The 23,727-nt window shown below is 46.2% G+C and overlaps 1 protein-coding gene across 2 annotated transcripts in view; it reads left to right on the top strand.

Moving 5' to 3' along the window:
- The window catches only part of LOC122563928 (multidrug and toxin extrusion protein 1-like), a 47,494-nt gene extending 32,894 nt beyond the window's left edge, over positions 1-14,600 (top strand). The window contains exons 12-17 of one of the 2 annotated variants that reach the window (XM_043718193.1): positions 774-849; positions 946-1,015; positions 4,063-4,195; positions 7,564-7,658; positions 9,233-9,326; positions 14,214-14,600. In XM_043718193.1, the coding sequence (XP_043574128.1) occupies positions 774-849; positions 946-1,015; positions 4,063-4,195; positions 7,564-7,658; positions 9,233-9,326; positions 14,214-14,437 (692 nt within the window). In that variant the 3' untranslated portion in view covers positions 14,438-14,600. The remainder of the gene's footprint in view (positions 1-773; positions 850-945; positions 1,016-4,062; positions 4,196-7,563; positions 7,659-9,232; positions 9,327-14,213) is intronic. The other variant, XM_043718194.1, reaches the window with a different exon arrangement.
- The last annotated feature ends 9,127 nt before the right edge of the window (positions 14,601-23,727 follow it).

Here is a 23,727-nt window from a genome sequence, read left to right as displayed (position 1 = left end):
TCTATATGCTGTTAAGGCTGGAATGGTGGCTCAGTGGTTAGCACTGCTGTCTCACAGTGCCAGGGACCTGGGTTTGATTCCACCCTTGGGTGACTGTCTGTGTGGAATATGTATGTTCTCTCCATGTGCTCCACTTTTCTCCCACAATCCAAAGGTTTGCGGGTTAGGTGGGTTGGCCATTGTGAACTGTCTCACAGTGTCCAGGGATGTCCAGGTTAGGTGGATTAGCCATTGGAAATGCAGGGTTACAAGAATAGATTAGGTCTGGGTGGGAAGCTGTTTGGAGAAACTAGACAATCAGTTTTCCAAGGGATAGGCTGGTCAGTATTTCACTCACTGCTGTAATTATGCCATGGTAGATTTCCCTTCTACCTGACAGAGCTGACAAGGTCTTTGTTTCATGACTGATCCAAATGCTGACATCTCCAACAGTGCAGCACCCCATACAGGTGTAGCAAGCTGGCTGATTCTCTGAGTTGCTGGTTCCTTTGAAGTGAGTTGTCTGAAATTTATAATTGATTAAAACAAAGAACTGCAGATACTGAAGATATGATGTAAAAACTGAAATTACTAGAGAAACTCAGCAGGTCTGGCGACATCTGTGGAGAGAAAAAGAGTCATTCAGACTTGAAACATCAACTCTGCATCCTCTGCACAGATGCTGCTTGACTTGCTGAGTTTCCCCAGCAATTTCTGCTCTTGCTTGTAATTGATAAATCATCAGAATTGTTTGTATACCAAATTAGTAATTATTTGTGCTTCATTTTGACCAGGAGCTTTGGCTTTGGTGATTTCTGTGATACTGGAGGCAATACATGATGTGATCGGTTATGTATTCACCAATGACGAGTGAGTTGAAAAGAAACCTTGACTATATTTAGATCACAAGTTGAACTCAGCAATGTCTGAAAGCTCTCTGTTGACACTGCTCTCTCCCTCTTACAGAGAAATAATTCATTTAGTTGGGAAATTGTTGCCAATAATCGCTGCTAATCAATTGTTTGATTCCTTGGCTGTGAGTATTTCAAGCGAAGCCTTACAAAACTTTATGTGAATAAATTTGCTTAAAATTAAGATTGTAAGCAGACAATTCCTTCCAGTGCAGTCTGTGTCTGAACTTGTCTGAACAATGTCTTTGCAGATTTAGATAAAAGCATTCCTATTTGTTATTCTCAAAATAACTTCACTCAAAGTTAATAAAATGATTGAGGTCGTGAGCTGGCAACAGGAAAGGTTCATGTTGCAGTAAACACAGAAATGGAGGGGAGGCTGCTTCAAGCCAGCTACCTTATTCTGTAGCTGTTTCTGCATTAGAAATGTTGAATTCCCTTCCCAATAGCACTGTGGATGTATCTGCATCACATGGATGGTCCAAAAGGGAGTTTCAGCATCACCTTCTCAAGGGCAATTAGGGTTGGACAGCCAGCGATGGCTATATCTTGTGAAAGATTGAGAAAACAGATCATGGCCGGTCGATGCACATACATACAAACAATTCAAATAGGAAAGGACTAGACCATTTGATCTCTTGAACTCACTGCCTTTATTCCTGATGAAGGGCTTTTGCCCAAAACGTTGATTTCGCTGCTCGTTGGATGCTGCCTGAATTGCTGTGCTCTTCCAGCACCACTGATCCAGCATTTGATCTCTTGAGTTTACTTCACCACTCAATGTGCCATGGCTGATCTGAATATGGCCTCAACCCCACCTTCAAGCCTATCTCCAATACCCTTCCACTTTCTTGTTAGTCAAGAATTTATTTGCCTCTGTATTAAAAATATTCAGTGACCTGGCCTCCACTGCTCTCTGGAAAAGATAGATTTGTGATCCTCTGATAAAAACGAATCTTCTCATCTCTGTCTCCAATGTGAAATCTATTTTGAACTGATGTGTCTTCTAGTTCTAATCTGTCCCACATGGTCCATTCTGTCAAATCCCTTTGTAATCGTGTATGTTTCATTGAGATCACCTCTCATTCTTTTAAACTCCCATGAATACAGGCCTGGTCTATCCAACTTTCCTTATTCCTCTTCATCACAAAAATCTGTCAAATAAACCTCCTCTGAACTGTATGTGATACAATTAGGTCCTCTTTTTAATAAGGCAACCACAACTATACACAATACTTTATATGTGGTCTCACCAACTCCCTGTACAATATCGCACGATATTCCAAATTTTACATTCCATTCCCCTCGCAATGAACACTGACTTTCCATTTCTCTTCCTAATCACTTGCTGTAGCTGCAAACTAACTGTTTGTGATTCATGTAGCAAGAAACCCAGGTCTCTCTGTACCTCACAGTTCTACAATCTCTCTCCATTTAACCAGTACTTGCTATCTAAGTGTCAGACTGGAGGCCTGTGACCAGTGATGTGCCGCAAGGATCAGTAATGGGTCCACTGCTTCTGGACATTTCAATGAATGATTTGGATGTGAATAAATGAGGTATAGTTAGTAAGTGTGCAGAATTGATGGTGCAGTGGACAGCCAAAAAGGTTACCTCAGAGAACAATGGGACCTTGATCAGATGGGCCCATGGGCCGAGGAGTGGCCAACGGAGTTTAATTTAGATGAATTTTAGTAGAACAAACCAGGGCAGGACTTATACACTTAACGGTAGCGCCCTGGGGAATGTTGCCGAACAAAGAGACTTTAAGGTGCAGATTCCATAAAAGTGGAGTCAGGGTAGACAGGGTAGTGAAGAAAGCAGTTGATATGCTTGCCTTTGATGGTCAGTGCATTGAATAAAGGACTTGGGAGGTCAATTGTGGCCATACAGGACACCTCTGCAATATTGCATTCAATTCCAGTCTCCCTGCTATAGGAAAAATATTATGAAACTTGAAAGGGTTCAGAAAAGATTCATAAAGATGTTGCCAGGGTGGAAGGATTTGAGCTAAAGGGAGAGGCTGGATTGGCTGAGGCTGTTTTCCCTGGAATGTCGGAGACTGAGGAGTGACCTTGTAGACATTTATAAAATCAATGGAGGCATGGATAGGGTGAATAGTGAAGATTTTTTTCCCCCAGGGTAGGGTGTCCAAAACTAGGTGGCATAAGTTTAAGGTTAGAGGGGAAAGATTTAAAAGGGACCTTATGGACAACTGCTTCATGCAGGGGGTGGTGTGTGTATGGAATGAGCTGCCAGAGGAAGTGGTGGAGGCTGGTAAAATTACAACATTTAAAAGGCACCTGGATGGGTGTAAGAATAGGAAGGATTTCGAGGGATATGGGCCAAATGGGAATGCATCGGTTTAGGATATCTTGTCGGCATGTGCAAGTTGGACTGAGGTGTCTGTTTTCATGCTGTACATCTCTATAACAACACGGACCTGTCCTCATTTTCCCTCATTATACTCCATCTGCCAAAATTTTGCCAATTCACTTAACCGACCTACATACACTGTATGGCTGTTGTAAAAGGTGATAAAGGTCTGAAAGGGTTAATATTGTGAAGTGCATTAAGCAACACCTACTTATTGGCAGAAGGGCTTAGAATCTCAGAGGAGTAACACCAAGACTGACTTCATAACCTCTGTTGCAATATCTATCATATCAATGTAGCCAGTAACTCATTGCTGACATGAAACAAACTATTCTTTGTTCAATACAAGAACTTATTCTAGTTGGCTTAGGAAGTGGTTTCCTTCTCCAATGTCAGACCGTGCAGATCTACACATGAAAAGGATTGTCCTACATGGCAAGGGACTGACTCAATGTGGCTGCACATGGAACAATGTCCTCTTCACAACTCACTTTCCTTCCTAGCTTTGTGTCATCAGCAAATTTTATCTGAAGTAAATTGTTAGTAGTTCAGTCCCAGCACTGATCACTGTTGGACACCACCCATGGCATCCTGTCAACCCAACAATGACCCAGTCATGCCCATTGTCTGCTTATTGTTATTTAACCAATCCTCTGTCCATGTAAGTCCTCCAACACAACTCTTAGTTTGTGTGGTGCTCCAACTTTAATCTTCTTATTTCTTGAAACCTTTACTGCAAAGGAATTAAACTTGGAGAAGTGCTAACATTAATATGTGCTATTTGTCCCCTATGCAGTGTGTGAATGGTGGAGTATTGAGAGGAACTGGGAAGCAAAAACTGGGAGCTATCGGTAATCTAGTGGGATTTTATCTCATTGGTTTTCCCATTGGAATCTCACTGATGTTTGCTGCAAAGTTTGGCATTATTGGTAGGAAGTTGTTTATTAATGTGTTTTGTTTCTCCTCTCCCAAAGGCTTGGCTACTTTCTGGGATTCTCTCTCATTAGCGCTGGCTGGTTTCTGATTTCTCCCCCCAATGTCGATTCTCTCCGTGCGCGAATGTAGACAATCAGATTATTTTCAAAAGAATCAGAGGGAGATATGGATTTGTTTTACTGCTCTGTAGTAAAGGAACAAAAGGAACATTCAAAAGGAATGTTCAGGATGAAAGACCCATAAGGGGAAGGAGGCTGTCATAGGAATTTAGTTGGACAGGAGTACACCATTCAGCCCAGTGAGCCTGCAGCTCATTCACCATGATGATAGCTGATTGAATACTTCAATTGCCTTTGCCCACCCATCTCCCTAACCCTGAATAGCTTTCAGTGATCAGAAATCTATCAATCGCTGTCTTAAAGACTGAGCTCCCTGCAATCCTCTGGGGTAGAGAATTCAAAAGAATCACCAACCTCTGAGTTAGAAAAATTCACATCTTGGTCCTAAGTGGCACCCCTTTATCTTGAAATTGTGCCCCCTGGTTCTGGACCTCCCAACCAGAAGAAACATTTGACCTGCTCCTACCCTGTCTATCCCTTCAAGTATTTTGTAAGTTTCAATTAGATCACTATTCTTCGATGGTTGAGAGACTGCTGGCCCAGTTTCCCCAGTCTCTCTCCATAGGACAGTCTCACCTTCCCAGGAACTAAGTCTGGTGAACCTTCATTGCACTCTCTCTATGGGAATGATATCATTCCAGAGATCAGGAGACCAAAACAATCCACAGTACTCCAAGTGTGTTCGAACCATGCTCATACACAAGACTTCACTACTACTGTGTTCAAATGTTCACACAATAAAGGTCAGTGTTGCATTAGCCTTCCTAATATCTTGCTGCACCTATCTGTCAGCTGAAGGTGACTTATTGACAAGGATATCAAGGTCAGATCGTACATCTACACTGTCCAAACTCAGACCAGTTCAGAAATACTCAGCACATCTGTTTTTCCTACCAAAGTGGATAACCTCACATTTTCACAATTATGTTCGTTCTGTCATGGTCTTACTCACTCACTGAGACAAATCCTCCTGAAGCTACTTTACATCTTCCTCATGACGTACATTCTCACTTGGCTTTGTCTCATCCACACATTTGGAAATATTACATTTAATCCCCATCCCCAAATCATTGATATATATTGTGAACAGTTGGATTCCGAATCTTGATCCTTGCAATACCCCACTTATCACATCCTGCCAACTCAGGAGTGATCCATTTATTCTTATGCTCTGTCTTCTGTTATTTAGCCCATGATTAATTGACGCTAGTACATTACTGATGAAGGGCTTATGCCCGAAACGTCGGTTCTACTGCTCCTCAGATGCTGCCTGACCTGCTGTGCTTTTCCAGCACCACACTTTCGACTTTGATCTCCAGCATCTGCAGTCCTCACTTTTTGCTGGTACATTACTTCCTAATTTTAATTATTCTAACCAGCCTCCTGTTGAGGACTGGATCAAAAGCCTCCTGAAAATTGAAGTATTCTCAGATGTGCTGAGTATTTCTCAATTGCTCCGAGTTTGGACAGTGTAGATGTACAATCTGACCTTGATATCCTTGTCAATAAGTCATGTTAGGCTGACATATAGGTGCAGCAAGATATTAGTTGAAACTTTATTGCTGGAACAGCACAGCAGGTCAGGCAGCATCCAGGGAACAGGAGATTCTGTTCCCTGGATGCTGCCTGACCTGCTGTGCTGTTCCAGCAATAAAGTTTCAACTTTGATCTCCAGCATCTGCAGACCTCACTTTCTCCCCGCAGCAAGATATTAGGAAGGCTAATGCAACACTGACCTTTATGGTATCTCTGTCCATCAGCTCCCCTTTAACAGTTTTGTCAGTAACATCCTCAAAAACTATTGTCAACAATCTCTTTCCATCTGGAACTCCAGGCTGACTCTGCCCAATTAGATCATTGTCACCAAAGTGTCTATTTATCTCGTCCTTTACGACAGTATTTTCCCTATACTGATGGAAAGCTAATAAGTCTGGAGTCCCCTGTTTTCTCTCTCACTCCTTTTTTAAGTAATAGGGTGACATTTGGTACCTATAACCACTTGCCAGTGAGACAGCAGAATCACAAGGACCTAGAGAAACCAGGTTCCTACAGGTTTGTGGTCAGCAGATGTCACAAAAGCATCTCACAATCTTTAGGTTTTTCATGTCAAAGCCTGGCACCACCTAATCACGATTCCTTTTGCCTTTATTCCATTCCAGACTGCAACAGCCAGGTCAGGGGCTGAAAATTCTGTTGTAGGTAACTTGGTCTCCTGACTCTCCAAAGCTTGTTCACCAACTACAAGGTACACGTCAGGAGTGTGGTGGAATACTCCCCGTTTTCCTGGATAATTGCCGCACTAGTAACACTTAAGATGCTCAGTATCATCAAGGGCACCGTCCAGGGCAAGACAAGCTGCTTGACTGGCATCCTATTGGCCCCTTTCCATGTTCCTCCTGTCCCCAAGGCAGATTGGCAGCAGTGTTAACTTCTCCATGATACACTGCAGTAATTCACCAAGATCCCTCTGACAGTATCTCCTAAACCCACAACGTCAACCACCTGGAATGAGAAGGGCAACAGATGCATCGGTACATCAACACTTGCAAGTTCCCCTCAAGGCCTCTCACCATCCTAACTTGGAAACATATCGCAGTTCCTTTACCATTACTGGTTTCAAATTCTGGCACTCCCTCCTTAAGGATTGCAGTGATTCAGAAAGGGAGCTCACCACCTTCTCCAGGGCAAGTAGGGATTCAAAACAGGTGGAATTCAGCTAGCAACATGAGCCAATAACTTGAGGAAATGAATCGAGGTAGTATACTTCATCTGGTGTCCATTTACTCTGGTGAGAGGATGTGACAGAGGACAGGGATCCCAGATTTCTGATCTGTTGATGCCACAATGGGACTAACTTCCTGCTGCTCCACCCCCCACCCCCCCAACTCTTTGCTCTGCTTTCCCTGCTCCTCCATCGCTAAAGATTGACAAGTTCTCCACATGGTAAAGGGCCAGTTTCAAGTCATAACCTATCTGTTACCTGGTTTCAAATTCATGATTCCACTGTTTGACAATACCCAGAACAGTCCTGCCCTCACAGTGAAGGTTCTGTCAGACAGAACAACCTTTCCCCAGCCAGGATTTCACAGTACAGGGTTTCTGAGCCTTCTCAGAAATTAAAGAAACAGGTTTCCAGAAGCAGTTTGGGACAATATCTCTCATAGAGATATAGTAAAACAGAAAACAAGAGGGGAAATCTGACACAATTGCCTGGAAACTCACACACCATTTGTCTTTTGCAGGTTATTGGTACGGAATGATCATTTGTGTCTTTTTCCAGTATGTTTTCTATCAGATAGTAATTTGCAAAATCAACTGGAATGAAGCATCCAATCTGGTGAGAACAGATAATAGAAGTTGACTGTTGTATCAGTGATTTCCTACATTTTCCACTTCCCTCCCATGCCTTGACTCCTTACACAGTACCTTGGGAAGTGCCTGGGATAGCGAGCAGCCGTCATGGCTCTCATTGTCCTCTCTTGGTCATTCTTCACAAGGCCACCGGGGGGCTTCCTCAGAGAGTCTCTGGGTCACCATCCATCCATGATGCCAACCTCCCAACAGGAATGGGTCTGACCTTCTCTTAGGGTCCACCTCCATCAGCAGTGAAGTAGACTCTGAATTTACCCCCTGGTGAATTACAAATGCAACTCACTCTGTGATATACTGCAATCAAATCCCAAGACATGTCATGCCTTTGCTCCTTTTAATGGTAGTTTTCACACGTAGAGAATGCTGGAGAAACTCAGCAGGTCTGGTAGCATCTGTGGGAATAGAAACAGTTAACCTTTTAAAATCCAGTATGCTTTTGAGACTTCATCAGAACTGCAGTTCATAATAGACTTGAATCATTAACTCTGCTTTCTCTCCACAGATACTAGCAGACCCACTGAGTTTCTGCAGCATTCATAGAATCCGTACAGTGTGGAAGCAGGCTATTCAGCCCATCGAGTCCACACTAACCCGCCAAACAGCATCCCACTCAATCCCTGTAACCTTGCATTGCCCATGGCCAATCCATCTAACCTGTACATTTTTTGGACTGTGGGAGGAAACCCACACAGACACAGGGAGAACATGCAAACTCCGCACAGATGGTTGCCCAAGGATGGAATTAAACCTGGGTCCCTAGCGTAGTGAGGCAGCAATAGTAACCACTGAGCCACCGTGGGCTGAAAGTGTGATGTAGCTCAATGGATACATTGCAAACTTCTCGCAATCATTAACATCTCTCACCACACTTCAAGTGGAGCTTCAGAGCATCTTTGCCTTGTTTCTGTTGTTCTCCCATAAAACACTGACCGATGGAGAGTTGAGGAAACAGGATATGGTGGGGGTGGGCTTGGCAGGGTAAATGCTGAGAGGGATGTCTCCCCCTCATGAGAGAGCCTAGAACCAGAGGGCATAGTCTCAGAATAAAGGGGCACCAATTTAAGGCTGAGATAAGGAGGAATTTCCTCTCTCAGAGGGTTGTGAGTCTTTGTGAGTGTTTGCCAAAGAGGGCTGGGGGTAGACAAGCAGGAGGCTGGAAGAACACAGCTGGCCAGGCAGTATCTGGAGGTGGTAACATTTCAGATGTAACCCTTTTTCTGGACTGAGACCTGAAAGTTGACTTCTCCACCTTCTGATGCTGCCTGGCTTGCTGTGTTCTTCCAGCCTCCTGCCTGTCTACTTTGGATTCTAGCATCTGCAGGTTTTTTTTGTCTCTAACACAGCACTGGGGGTCAGCACCCTTGCATATATTAAAGATTGAGATAGATTCTTGATCAGTATGGGAATAAAGGATTATGGGGAAATTGTCGTGACTCCCCCTGATGGCTTCCAGTCTGGGACTCCCCTCCCTATGATTACCTCTAAATAGAAAGCCTACTGTCTCCCTTTCAATGAAAGGTTTGTGTGTTTTGTTTCAAGGCGAGAGTTGTTGCAGGTGTGAAGAAAAATGTGGACGCCTATCCCAATCCCTCCAGTGGCCAAACTGAGGACATTTCACCAGCTATGAACAATGGTATGCCACCCTATAATCACACTACTGAATTAAACAAAAGAGTTTTTTTACAGCATAATGTAGCTAATTACGTTCAGTAAATAGTCATTCTTGTCAAATACAGGAAACTGAGGAAAACCGGCCCCGAAATGTTATCTCTGATTTATCTCCACAGACTTGCTGAGTTTCTCCAGCACAATCTGGTTTTGATTCAGATTCCCAGCATCCACATTTCTCTGGTTCATTCTCTTCACAAATATTCATTCCAGTCCAGCAGAAATTGAAATAAAACTGATCTTTCAATGATTTTAGCCATTGGAACATAGAAGTACCAAACGATATTCTTAAACGAGTGGTGCCGTGGTAATATCAGCAAATTAATAACCCCATGGGTCCAGTCTGAGGTCCTGGCACCTGGGCTCAAATCCCTCTGTGGCAGCTGGTGGAATGTAAATTATGCTAATTGAAAAGGAAGTTAAATTAAAATCTGGTCTCTGTAATGGTGAGTATGAAACTCTCATTGATTCTGTTCAATATAAATATATAACATTTGGTTTACTAATTGAAGAAATTAGAGGGAAGGCAATCTGTCCACATTAACTGGGCAAACCTACATATGACTCCAGCTCCACGGTGATGTGATTGACGTTTAATTGCCCCAAACAGCCTCAGTACAAGGGCAATTAGGGATGGGGTGTGATGTTGGCTTTATTGGCGATGCTCATATTACGTGACTTTTCTTTTAAAAATCAGTTAGGAACTATGTGATTTAAATTAGATTAGATTCCCTACAGTACGGAAACAGGCCCTTCGGCCCAACAAGTCCACACCGACCCTCCGAAGAGTAACCCACCCAGACCCATTCCCCTACATTTACCCCTGACTAACACAATGGGCAATTTAGCCTAATCAATTCACCCTAACCTGCACATCGATGGGTTGTGGGAGGAAACCAGAGCAAACCCATGCAGACACAGGGAGAATGTACAAACTCCACACAGACAGTCACCCAATGTGGGAATTGAACCCAGGTCGCTGCTGCTATGAGGCAACAGTGCTAACCACTGAGCCACCGCACCACCCCTCCTAATGGGTGTCCCTGTTAGTGAGATGGCTAATATTGTATCAAATTCCTGCGTTTGCTAATTTAATGAAGATATGAACCAAGAATTAGGTTTGAATTTGCAGACAATGCACAGTGACAGTGAAGGGGGGAGGTGGAACAGCAGGGCAGAGGAAGCGGCCCTCCCTCACTCCCCCACTGACCATGGCCTCCTGGCTCCGTGGGCTATATGGCAGCTGGAGGGACTGGGCGGAGGACTTGAGAGGCAACGGTGGGAGGTTCAAGGAGACCTTTCCCACAGACAATATCGAGCATGGCAAGGTCTGCTTCACCCCTAATTTTCTCCTCGCCCTCCCCTGCCTCATCCTCCCTCCCACTCCCCAGTCTGGTGACCTCAGTCTCCTCTTCAGACTCACCCTCCAGCGGCTGATAATATCAGCCTCCATTTGTCTCCCCCACATCCCCACGACCACCCTCTAGCTTTGCCCACTGTAGCACCATCCCCCCTCCCCCCAATCTCCTCCCCAGCCTCCCCCTGCCCCGCTGGTGACACAGTGGTGCAAGTTCACACAGGCATTTCCTGCTGGATATTGTGATCAGGTGACATCATGTACAGGAGCTATGATGACATTCTGGATAATCACTCCATTTATATCCCCTCATTAGTTCACCCAATCTGTCATTCCCTGATCCCAAGGATGTAGTGCAATTGCTTTCTGATATTAAAGACACTTGTAGTATCATTAAATCACCTCCTAACATGGCCAATCAGCCCCTCAGACCCTGCTATCACTTTGAAAAAGGATATCCAATCAGAGTTCGACTTAGTTGCTCCTCCCCCATAGTTCTGCCAAATTGTCCCTTTCCACGATTTATCTATTTCCATTTGGCCATGTTTTGTTCTCGTATTTGTCATTCTAAATATCTATGTCAATATTTATGAAGGAAACAATAACAGAAATTGCTGAAGAAACTCAGCAGGTCAGGCAGCATCTGTGGGAAGAAAGCAGAGTTAACATTTTGAGTCCAGTAACCCTTCTTCAGAACACACGATAGAAACACCCTTTCGACCCGGCTGACCTGGGGAGGATGCGCGAGTGTCAGGCCGTGTACTTGGCAGCGTCTTCCGCCAGGATCAACTGGGCCAAATGTTCCGGACTACAGGTTGGTCCATGGCGGGTGGACTCTCTGCCGGAGGAGTTACGGGGGTTCAGCTGGAGTACCACCCATCTCCTCTACCTGGGGGTCTACCTCAGCCCGGCTGAGGAATCCTGGTCGGCCAACTGGCAGGAGCTGGAGGCCAAAGTCTCGGCTCGCCTAGGCCGCTGGACAGGACTGCTCCGAGTGCTATCTTACAGGAGTCGAGTGCTGGTCATAAACCAGCTGGTGGCCGCCATGCTGTGGTACCGGCTGGTCACTTTGGTCCCTCCTCTTGGCTTTGTCGCTGGCACCCAGAGAACGTTGGTCGATTTCTTCTGGGACAAAAAGATGCACTGGGTCGCCGCGCAGGCTCTGAGTCTCCCTATTGAGGAGGGCCGTCAGTCGCTAGTGTGCATCCGCAACCAGGTCGCGATATTCCACCTTCAGACCTTGCAGCGATACCTTTTACATCGAGCCTCCTCCTAGGTGGTGCGCCCTGGCGACATATTTTTTCCGCCAGGTGCGTAACCTCAACTACGACACGCAGCTCCTGTCCGTCGACCGTGACGGTTTGCAGGTCGCCCACAAGACGCTGCCTGTCTTTTACCAGGACCTGATCACTGTCTGGAACATGGTCGAATCGCGTCGCGCCTACCCTCCGGCTGGAGTAGCGGCTGTCGTCAGGGAGCCGTCGCTCAGGAATCCGCACCTCCGTACTCGCGGGTTCGAGTGGCTGTCGGAGGAGAGGGCCGCGGCGGCGAGGGTGACCAGGGTCGGGGACGTGCTGGGTGCCGGGGGCCTGGGCTGGACGCTGCCGCAGGACATAGCAGGCAGGGCGGCGGTAGACGTCCAGTACGTGGCCACCGCCATCCGACGCCTCAAAACGGCGGTGCTCGGACCCGACGTAGTACACCAGTTGGAGGACGCTCAGGTGTGCGGTGGGATCCCGTCCGAGCTCACCCCAGCCCGGACGGAATTTCACATTGGCCCCAAGGTCCCGTACTTCCCGCGGGAGCCTGTGCCCTACAACCTGAGCCGCCTCCGGAATTTTAGTTTTGTTCTCTTCCAGGGGGTAAAAAGGAGGGCCCTGTATAGACTGCTGCTGCACACCGTCCACCTCTTCTCCCTCATCCACCGTCCAGACACTCTTTGGCGTGACCATTTGCAACCGGGTGGTGGGGATCCCGCTCTCTACGCGGGAGTCCTCCCCCTGTCTCTCGGGGATCTGGGGTGGAGGGTGCTGCACGCAGCGGTCCCCTGCAACTGCAGATTGTGGTGGTTCACGGACACCCAGCCCAACTGCCTGTTCTGTGGTGCTGTGGAGTCCGTAGACCACGTGTATATTGGGTGTGGGCGTTTGCACTCCCTTTTTGATTTTCTCAAAAACCTCCTCCTCTGCTTTTGGTTGCACTTCAGTCCCATGCTCCTGATCTTTGGGCACCTGGTACGGAGGAGGGAGGGCAGGTCTGAAGACCTCCTCATGGATCTGCTCCTGGACCTGGCCAAACTGGCCATGAACAGGTCGGGGCAGCGGGCCGTGGAGGGGGTCGTTAAGGCCGACTGCCTGTCCCTCTTCCGCGGTTACGTTAGGGCCCGGGTGTCCTGGAGTTGTTCAGGGAGAGGTGGGCGCCGCAGGGAGTGGAGTGCATTATTTCCCCCTTCAATTCTATTTTGATTTAGTCCCCACCCTCCCCTTCACTGTTTGATCACACAGCACTGCCCTTTGATGTGAAGGGCGCTGCTTGTCACTGGTCACTCGGGTGTTTTCCTATCTTCCTGGTGGTGGAAATTGAATAAAGATTCATGCACTTTGTGTCTCTCACTGTGTCTCACACCTGCACACACACACCATGGGTGCTGGGGAAAAAATAAGCACTACCACAGTTAGGCGGTAGTGTGGGGGTAAGAAAAAGGAAAAAAAAGAAAAAAAAGAAACAGCCTTTGGAAAATTGTCACCCTGTAATGCACCCTCCAGCCTGCGGGAGCACTACAGCCCATGCCCTGACAGAGGAGTGTAATTACAGTAGGTCGATTGGAGTTGTGTATGTAGGAATACATTGGAGGAGTCGTGAACAGCTTAGAATTTTTAATTATTGTGATAGCAACTCTCAACCCTTACGTAATCTTGAAGAAGATTACTCTCTCATTTTTCAGTTTATATTTAGCTCCCTCATGGGGAGCTATAATTCAGTAATTATCTCTGATCAACACCCACTCTGCAGCACTGTTCCTCCATTAGGAATATGTTTTTGTTAAACTTACCTCTTGATTTCCTGGTCTCAGACTGGATTCACAATATTTCAGCATAGGGGAGGTGATGGCCTCGTGATATTATTGCTAGACTATTAATCCGGAAGCTCAGCTAATGTTCTGGGGACCCAGGTTCAAATCCTGCCATGGTAGATGGTGGAATTTGAATTCAATAAAAAGTATCTGGAATTAAGAATCTACTGATTTCCATGAAACCATTGTCAGGAAAATGCAATCACGTTCACTCCTGCCCTATAGGGAAGGAAACTGCCATCCATCCTTACCTGGTCTGGCTGACATTCAACTCCAGACCCACAGAAACGTGTGGACTCGGAAATGGCCTAGTAAGCTACTCAATTGTTTCAATTGCTACTAGGTACAGGCAATAAATGCTGGCCAGCCAGTGATATCGATGTCCCACAAATAAATAAAAAAGAACACTGTTTATTTTACAGAAGTCCATTCAGGAAACATTGCGGCCATTACAGTAGGAGATGCCACTCCAGTGGAGAATAATGTTAACACTGGACAAATGAGAGAAGAGACCTCAGCCCCTAAAATGAACGTGCAAGAACAGTTATCTGTGAAACAACTGATTGTCCGTCGGGGATTAGCCATCCTTTCAGGGTTACTTATACTGGGGATTGGACTATTGCTGAAGTATTATAGACTCCAGTGAACTTTACAGAGACAAGTGAAAATCCAGGTCACCTTCTATGGTCAGTAGAACAGCAGTAAAAGATGTAACCACTGCTCTGTATGTTATCTCATTTCTCATGTTCTTCGCAACAATGAATGTGTAAGGAATGTCAATTATAGTACAGTTCAGAAGGAAGACGGTTCAAACAGACTCTTGTCATCTTTTAAAGAGCATGTGTCCATTTTAGTAACTGGGCCTTCACTGGTGTAGGCACCTGCTCACTCAAAACAGGACCAGAGACAACTCAGTGGCTTTTTTAAATCTGGTTTCAATCAGCTCAAAGACCTCCCATTTGGCACTCTTTAAATCATTGACTGAAGCTGGAGACGATTTTTATGAACATGAAAATGGGAAAATAAATCAGTGTTGCGGTGATCCTAATCTTCTTCGTGGGGTTTGGCGGAACAATCCGAGTCACAATTATTTCTAGCCCTGTCAGTGCACAACAAAAAATTGCATCCATATTAAAACATTAATGCAATTAAATCTCCCCAGGCTCTTCAATCGCGTGTTACCACACAATACTCGACACAGAGGTATTTGATGAGATATTAGAACCAGAGACGAACAAAGTGATGGTTGTTCAGGAGTAGGTGGCAGAGAAATTCACTCCTGTCGCTTAGAAGTTGGGTTTGATGACGATGTGTCTGCAGAAGACTTCCCATCCCGTAAGCTATGATGATAGCCTGGGATTTTAGATTAGATTCCCTACAGTGTGGAAACAGGTCGTGTGGCCCAACAAGCCCACACCGACCCTCTGAAGAGTAACCCACCCAGGCCCATTTTCCTCTGACTAATGCACATAACATGATAGGCAATTTACCACAGCCAATTCACTTGGTCTGCACATCTTTGGACTGTGGGAGGAAACCAGAGCGCATGGAGGAAACCCACGCAGACACGGGGAGAATGTGCAAACTCCACACAAACAGTCCCCCAAGGCTGGAATCGAACTCGGGTCCCTGGCACTGTGAGGCAGCATCTAACCACTGAGCCACTGTGCCACCCACCATATGTTGCCAAGGTACACAAATTCCTGGACTATACAATTCTGCAAAAAACTCACCCATCTGATAATAAAGCAAAAAACATCAAACAATTGACCCTAGCAGATTAACCTATAGATATATTTGGCTAATAGCTGGTAGCGAAGCCATAGTGTCACATCTCCCTGGGGTTACCACGCTGAAATCAAGTCTTGTTATTCCCAGACCTCCCACTAAAGTTCAAGTGTATTTTTAAAAATACACAAAGGTTCCTCAATTATCTGATTTTGAGGCCGATGTTGATAAAAAGCACAGACCAAGTTTCTACATTTAACAAGAATTATTATTATTATAAGTTACTGGACACTTAAGGCAGCCATCAGTATGAACACTACAAACTAAAGCTTTAATTCCCTTGTAACCTCACCCCTTCCCACACAGACACTCAGGGATGGACAAGAGGAAAAGAAACACATGGATTGAGGGAAAACCAGGAAAGCATTCCGCTCTCTTTGTTCACAGGATCTGCTGAGTTAGTCCTTCATTCTCAGCCTTCCAAGAACAATACAGCACAGAAACAGACCCTTCAGCCCTGCAAGCCTGTGCCGCCACATTTTTCCCTTCCATACTAAAACTGTCTTCACTTACAGCATCCGTGTCCCTCTATTCCCTTCCTATTCATGTGGTCATCCAGATGAATCTTGAATGCTGCTATTGGGTCTGCTTCCACCACCTCCTCTAGAAGCGTGTTCCAGGTACTCACCACCTTCTGTGAGAAAACCTTGCCTCGCACATCTCTTTTAAACTTCCTCTCTCGTAGCCTTCCTGTTTCAAATATTTCCACTGGTTTGCAAAGGCACAGGGTGGGGCTAGTTCACTCAACCTCTTAAATATGAGTCATAATTTACAGCAACTGGTGAAGGAAGCGTAGTCTAGTTACCTTCAGGTTTAAATCTTTGAGGAGAAAGTGAGGACTGCAGATGCTGGAGATCAGAGCTGAAAATCTGTTGCTGGAAAAGCGCAGCAGGTCAGGCAGCATCCAAGGAACAGGAGAATCGATGTTTCGGGCATAAGCCCTTCTTCAGGAATGGATCCGGAGGGAGGTCTGTTGCAGGAGGCTTCGGATTTGTTGTAGGTACTGATTGTCCTGGTTGGGTCCAAATTTTGTTGGTCAGAACGTGGTCCGGAGTCCGTGCGGGATCAGTCAGTTCCGTAGGCAGGTGCTGAGGAAGGAGATGTGGCTGTGGTAGCGAGACTGTTTGAGAACGTGGCTGAAGAGCTTCTGTGCAGAGAAGATGACCTGGGGTGTGCAGTGAGAGAGGGACTCACTGAAATCCTTGTAGAGGGAGGAAGAGAGCTTCTTCAAGGAAGGCATCCTTGCAAGAGGATTTGCAGTAGGTTAAAATCTTCGAGGAGAAAGTGAGGACTGCAGATGCTGGAGATCAGAGCTGAAAATGTATTGCTGGAAAAGCGCAGCAGGTCAGGCAGCATTCAAGGAACAGGAGAATCGACGTTTCGGGCATAAACCCTTCTTCGGAATCATTCCTGAAGAAGGGCTTATGTCCGAAACGTCGATTCTCCTGTTCCTTGAATGCTGTCTGACATGCTGCGCTTTTCCAGCAACACATTTTCAGCTACCTTCAGGTTTAGAGTGCCTTTACTGAAGAGAATGAGGAAAGAGCTCCTTGCTGGTGAACATCAGACAGTTTCTCTCTGTATCATGGTCCCAGACCCAGCTGATTCAGTTATCAGGGAATTAATCACCTGGTTATTAACAGGCAAAAAGCCTTTGTTATCTAAACTGGTCACTAGTCATAGATCACTCATCTTGTTACTGACCAAAGCTCCAACTGAATACAGTGACCCTCAGCTCCAGTGTGAATACAGTGACCCTCAGCTCCAGTGTGAATACAGTGACCCTCAGCTCCAGTGTGAATACAGTGTGCCTCAGCTCCAGTCCACCTGAATACAGTGTGCCTCAGCTCCAGTGTGAATTCAGTGGCCCTCAGCTGCAGTGTGAATACAGTGGCCCTCAGCTGCTGAGTGAAAACAGTGTGCCTCAGCTCCAGTCCATCTGACTACAGAGACCTTCAATTCCAGTGTGAATACAGTGTGCCTCAGCTCCAGTGTGAATACAGTGACCCTCAGCCCCAGTGTGAATACAGTGACCTTCAGCTCCAGTGTGAATACAGTGTGCCTCAGCTCCAGTCCACCTGAATACAGTGTGTCTCAGCCCCAGTGTGAATACAAAGACCCCCAGCTCCAGTCCATCTGAATACAGTGTGCCTCAGCTCCAGCGCATCTGAATACAGTGACCCTCAGCCCCAGTCCATCTGAATACAGTGTGCCTCAGCTCCAGTCCATCTGAATACAGTGACCCTCAGCCCAAATGCGAATACAGTGTGCCTCAGCTCCAGTCCATCTGAATACAGTGACCCTCAGCCCAAATGCGAATACAGTGTGCCTCAGCTCCAGTCCATCTGAATACAGTGACCGTCAGCTCCAGTGTGAATACAGTGTGCCTCAGCTCCAGTGTGAATACAGTGTGACTCAGCTTCAGTCCATCTGAATACAGTGTGCCTCAGCTCCAGTGTGAATACAGTGTTCTCCGCTCCAGTGTGAATACAGTGAGCCACAGCTCCAGTGTGAATACAGTGTGTCTCCGCACCAGTCCATCTGAATACAGTGTGCCTCAGCTCCAGTGTGAATACAGTATGCCTCAGCTCCAGTCCATCTGAATACAGTGTGCCTCAGCTCCAGTGTGAATACAGTGTGCCCCAGCTCCAGTGTGAATGCAGTGTGCCTCAGCTCCAGTCCATCTGAATACAGTGTGCCTCAGCTCCAGTGTGAATACAGTGTTCTCCGCTCCAGTGTGAATACAGTGTGCCTCAGCTCCAGTGTGAATACAGTGTGACTCAGCTTCAGTCCATCTGAATACAGTGCGCCCAACTCCAGTGTGAATATAGTGTGCCTCAGCTCCAGTGTGAATACAGTGTGCCTCAGCTCCAGTGTGAATACAGTGTGCCTCAGCTTCAGTCCATCTGAATACAGTGTGCCTCAGCTCCAGTGTGAATACAGAGTGCCTTAGCTCCAGTCCATCTGAATACTGTGTACCTCAGCTCCAGTGTGAATACAGTGTGCCTCAGCTCCAGTGTGAATACAGTGTGCCCCAGCTCCAGTCCATCTGAATACAGTGTGCCTCAGCCACAGTGTGAATACAGTGTGCCTCAGCCACAGTGTGAATACAGTGTGCCTCAGCCCCAGTGTGAATGCAATGTACCTGAGCTTAAGTCCATCTGAATACAATGTTACTTAGCTCCACTCCATCTGGATACAGTGACCCTCAGCTCCAGTGTGCCCCAGCTCCAGTGTGAATACAGTGTGCCTCAGCTCCAGTCCATCTGAATACAGTGTGCCTCAGCTCCAGTGTGAATACAGTGTGCCTCAGCTCCAGTCCATCTGAATACAGTGACCGTCAGCTCCAGTGTGAATACAGTGTGCCTCAGCTCCAGTGTGAATACAGTGTGCCTCAGCTCCAGTCCAACTGAATACAGTGTGCCTCAGCTCCAGTGTGAATACAGTGTGCCTCAGCTTCAGTCCATCTGAATACAGTGTGCCTCAGCTCCAGTGTGAATACAGTGTGCCTTAGCTCCAGTCCATCTGAATACTGTGTACCTCAGCTCCAGTGTGAATACAGTGTGCTCCGCTCCAGTGTGAATACAGTGAGCCACAGCTCCAGTGTGAATACAGTGTGTCTCTGCACCAGTCCATCTGAATACAGTGTGCCCCAACTCCAGTGTGAATATAGTGTGCCTCAGCTCCAGTGTGAATACAGTGACCCTCAGCTCCAGTGTGAATACAGTGTGCCTCAGCTCCAGTGTGAATACAGTGTCCCTCAGCCTCAGTCCAACTGAGTACAATGTGCCTCCGATCCAGTGTGAATACAGTGACCCTCAGCTCCAGTGTGAATACGGTGTGTGTCAGTTCCGGTGTGAATACATTGTGCCTCAGCTCCAGTGTGAATACAGTGAGCCACAGCTCCAGTGTGAATACAGTGTGCCTCAGCTCCAGTCCATCTGAATACAGTGTGTCTCAGCTCCAGTGTGAATACAGTAACCCTCAGCTCCAGTGTGAATACAGTAACCCTCAGCTCCAGTGTGAATACAGTGTGCCTCAGCTCCAGTGTGAATTCAGTGACCCTCAGCTTCAGTCCATCTGAATACAGTGTGCCTCACCTCCAGTGTGAATACAGTAACCCTTAGCTCCAGTGTGAATACAGTGTGCCTCAGCTCCAGTGTGAATACAGTGACCCTCAGCCCCAGTGTGAATACAGTGACCCTCAGACCCAGTGTGAACACAGTGACCCTCAGCCCCAGTGTGAATACAGTGACCCTCAGACCCAGTGTGAATACAGTGTGCCTCAGCTCCAGTATGAAAACAATGAGCCTCAGCTCCAGTGTGAATACAGTGTGCCTCAGCTCCGGTCCATCTGAATACAGTGTGTCTCAGCCCCAGTGAGAATACAGTGTGCCTCAGCTCCAGTGTGACTACAGTGTGCCTCAGCTCCAGTGTGAATACAGTGTGCCTCAGCTCCAGTCCATCTGAATACAGTGTGCCTCAGCTCCAGTGTGAATACAGTGACCCTCAGCCCCAGTGTGAACACCGTGACCCTCAGCTCCAGTCCATCTGAATACAGTGTGCATCAGCTCCCGTGTGAATACAGTGACCCTCAGCCCCAGTGTGAATACAGTGACCCTCAGCTCCAGTCCATCTGAATACAGTGACCCTCAGCCCCAGTGTGAATACAGTGACCCTCAGCCTCAGTGTGAATACAGTGACCCCCAGCTCCAGTCCATCTGAATACAGTGTGCCTCAACTCCAGTGTGAATAAGTGACCCTCAGTTCCAGTGTGAATACAGTGACCCTCAGCTCCAGTCCATCTGAATACAGTGTGCCTCAGCTGCAGTGTGAATACAGTGACCCTCAGCTCCAGTCCATCTGAATACAGTGACCCTCAGCTCCAGTGTGAATACAGTGACCCTCAGCCCCAGTGTGAATACAGTGACCCTCAGCTCCAGTCCATCTGAATACAGTGACCCTCAGCTCCAGTGTGAATACAGTGTGCCCCAGCTCCAGTGTGAATACAGTGACACTCAGCTCCAGTCCATCTGAATACAGTGTGCCCCAGCTCCAGTGTGAATACGGTGTGCCCCAGCTCCAGTGCGAATACAGTGACCCTCAGCTCCAGTGTGAATACAGTGTGCCCCAGCTCCAGTGTGAATACAGTGACCCTCAGCTCCAGTCCATCTGAATACAGTGTGCCCCAGCTCCAGTGTGAATACAGTGACCCTCAGCTCCAGTGCGAATACAGTGACCCTCAGCTTCAGTGTGAATACAGTGTGCCTCAGCTCTAGTTCATCTCCAACCTTAATTTCACCCATTGCTTGTTTGAGCAGCATTATACCCAATGAGGGCCAGGTTACCTTCTTTTGAAAACATGCCACAATCCTCGCAGAACACGTACAATTCCAGTCCACAATTTTAAAAAGCTCTAAATGAAAGAAAAACATAGTCATTACAGTGGAGACTACACAGATCACGGTCTCAATCCAGAGCCAGCAGTGAGTTAATTGATGATTCTCAGACAGTGATAGTGATAGTGCAATTAGTCTCACTAGCTCGTAACTAAATAACGTAAAATCAGAGTGGATTTGTTTCCTTCATCACTATCTTTGGAGTTTAGAAGAGTGAGAGGTGATCTCATTGAAACACCCAGGATTCTTAAAGGGCTTGGGGGTGGGGGGGCGGGGGGTCAGTGCTGAAAGGATGTTTTCCCTCATGGGATAATCTCGGACCAAAGGGAGTAATCCTACAGTTAAGGGGCACCAATATAAGACTGAACGGCGAAGATTTCCTTTTCTCAGAAGGTTGTGAGTCTTTAGAACCCCTTTCCTCAGAGAGCTGTGGGGGCAGAGTCCTCGTGTGTATTAAAGACTGAGATAGATTCTTAACCAGTTGGGAATTATGATTACAGAGAAAATGTTGGAAAGTGTATGTGAAGAAAATCATATCAGGCATGGTCCTATTGAATGGCGGAACAGGCTCAAGGGGCTGAATAGCCTACTGTTGTTGTTATTTCTTATGATCTTACTGTCTATCCAAAGACCTCCCTTTGAGCTACATATGTGCAGCAGCATTGGGTTCTTCATTGATATACTCCATGGCCACCTAGAAGACTAGAATACAAGGTCAGGTTGAAGAAACATTACACTTTTCCAAAGCCCTTGTGAGACCAGACCTGGAGTACTGTGTGCATTTCTGGGCATCACATCCTGGCAAGGACAATCTAACCAAAATGGCGATGTCGTCTCGGTTTACCTGAAAAAAATCTGAATTCCAAGGATGACACTATGAGGAGAAATCACACAAACTTTTATGTTCCCGGGAATTTAAAATGGTGAGGCATGACTTGATTAAAATGTTGAAGGTATTGAAGAGAACAGGGACGTTGATAGACCAAGACTGTTTCTCACTGATTGGGACGTCCATGACTGAGATTTAACTGGAAAATTAGCGCCAGATTCTTCAGGAGTGAACAATATTAGAAGTCACATGACCCTGGGTTATAGTCGAACAGATTTACTTGAAATCACAAGCTTTTGGAACGCTGCCTCTTCATCAGGTGAAGCCCTGAAGAGCCTGTTGGTCTATAACCTGGAGTCATGTGACTTCTGACTTTGTCTACCCCAGTCCAACACCAGTTTCTCCACTTCAGGAGAGAGAGCCTGAAATACTACACACAGAGAGTAGTTTTCAATGGAGGTGATGGACTACCTGGTGAAAAGTCAGTCATAGGCATGTGTTTCCTTTTTTAGTGACAGCCTGCTGCGTTATGTGGAACTCCGGTATTTAATCTGTAATCACTCACATGTGTTGTACATTGTGTTCAGGAGAGTGGTCCCCATGCTGTTGTACAATAGAGGACCCCATTACTTGCGATTTCCATTCCTCTGACGAATTCTCCTGAATGACCGTGGGGTAACTTTGTTGGACTTATTCCAGAGCTCTCAGAGAGGAGTTATAAGAGATGCTCCAAATTAAAACAAGATGATGATTGCGTAGAGCAGGAGAAACTGTTTCCCCGATGTTGGGGCAGGCAATGGGGGCAAGGTCAGTTTGCAGAGGAGTCGCATTCAAAATCATTCGCAAAAACACGCGAGTAGAGACAAGAAGTCTTTTACTCAGCAAGTGTATATGGTCTAAAAGCATGGTGGAAACAGATTCACCAGCAACTTTTAGAATATAATGAGGTAAATACTTGTAAAGGACATTTTGAAGGGCTATGGGAAAAGCAGGCATAAGGTTCAAACGAAGGATCACTTTCGAAGAACCAACGCAGGTGTAATGAGCTGAATGATTTCATTTGCTTTTGTGCTCTTGTGTTTCAGAATGATTAGTTAAATGATTTTGAAATTCTTTAGCTCATGTTGAATAAGTAAGCGTTTTGGAATATCAGCTAAACTAGTCTTGCCTCTTTGATCTTTGTGATCACTTTTTGTTGGCCACCAGAGTTTTTCAGAGTTGATCTTGCAGTAGTAATTCCAAAGTATTTGATAAATTTATCACTACTTTGCCAAGAGACATTCTGCTTAGATTGAGAACTTGAGGTACCAGGCTGCAAGCCAAGACTTTCCCAGGATTTACATTACAGTCAAGCTAATCATTAATTTTATCATTCATTGTGAAACTGTGTGACAGGAAATACCTCATAGCCACATCTTATGTAATAATGTTTGGATTTCTGCACATTGTTGCTATGTCAGGGGATCACAGACCACAAGACGTGGGAACAGAAATAGGCCACTCAGCACATTGAGTCATTGAGTCACCATTCACTGAGATCATGGCTGGTCTGATTATCCTTACCCCCACTTTCCTGCCTTTTCCCCAGAACCTTTGCTTCCTTTGCCAATTAAAAATCTGTCTAACTCAGCCCTGAATAGACTTAATGACCCAGGCTCAATAGCCCTCTGCAATAAAGAATTCCATCGATTCACTCCTCTCTGACAGAAGAAATTGTTCCTTATCTCTGTCCTAAATGGGTGACCCCTTAACACTGAGATTATGTTATTTGGTGATAGACTCTCCCACAAGAGGAATTAACAAACCAAAGGAGTATCCATGGGCACCCGCATGGGCCCCAGCCAAGCCTGCCTCTTCGTAGGATATGTGGAACAGTCCATCTTCTGCAGCTACACTGGCACCACCCCCCACCTTTTCCTC

Source organism: Chiloscyllium plagiosum, chromosome 28 (assembly GCF_004010195.1).
Source record: "Chiloscyllium plagiosum isolate BGI_BamShark_2017 chromosome 28, ASM401019v2, whole genome shotgun sequence".
NCBI classification, from domain to species: Eukaryota; Metazoa; Chordata; class Chondrichthyes; order Orectolobiformes; family Hemiscylliidae; genus Chiloscyllium; species Chiloscyllium plagiosum.
Note: the sequence above shows the minus strand (reverse complement) of the source record. Positions and strands in the feature narration are given on the sequence as shown.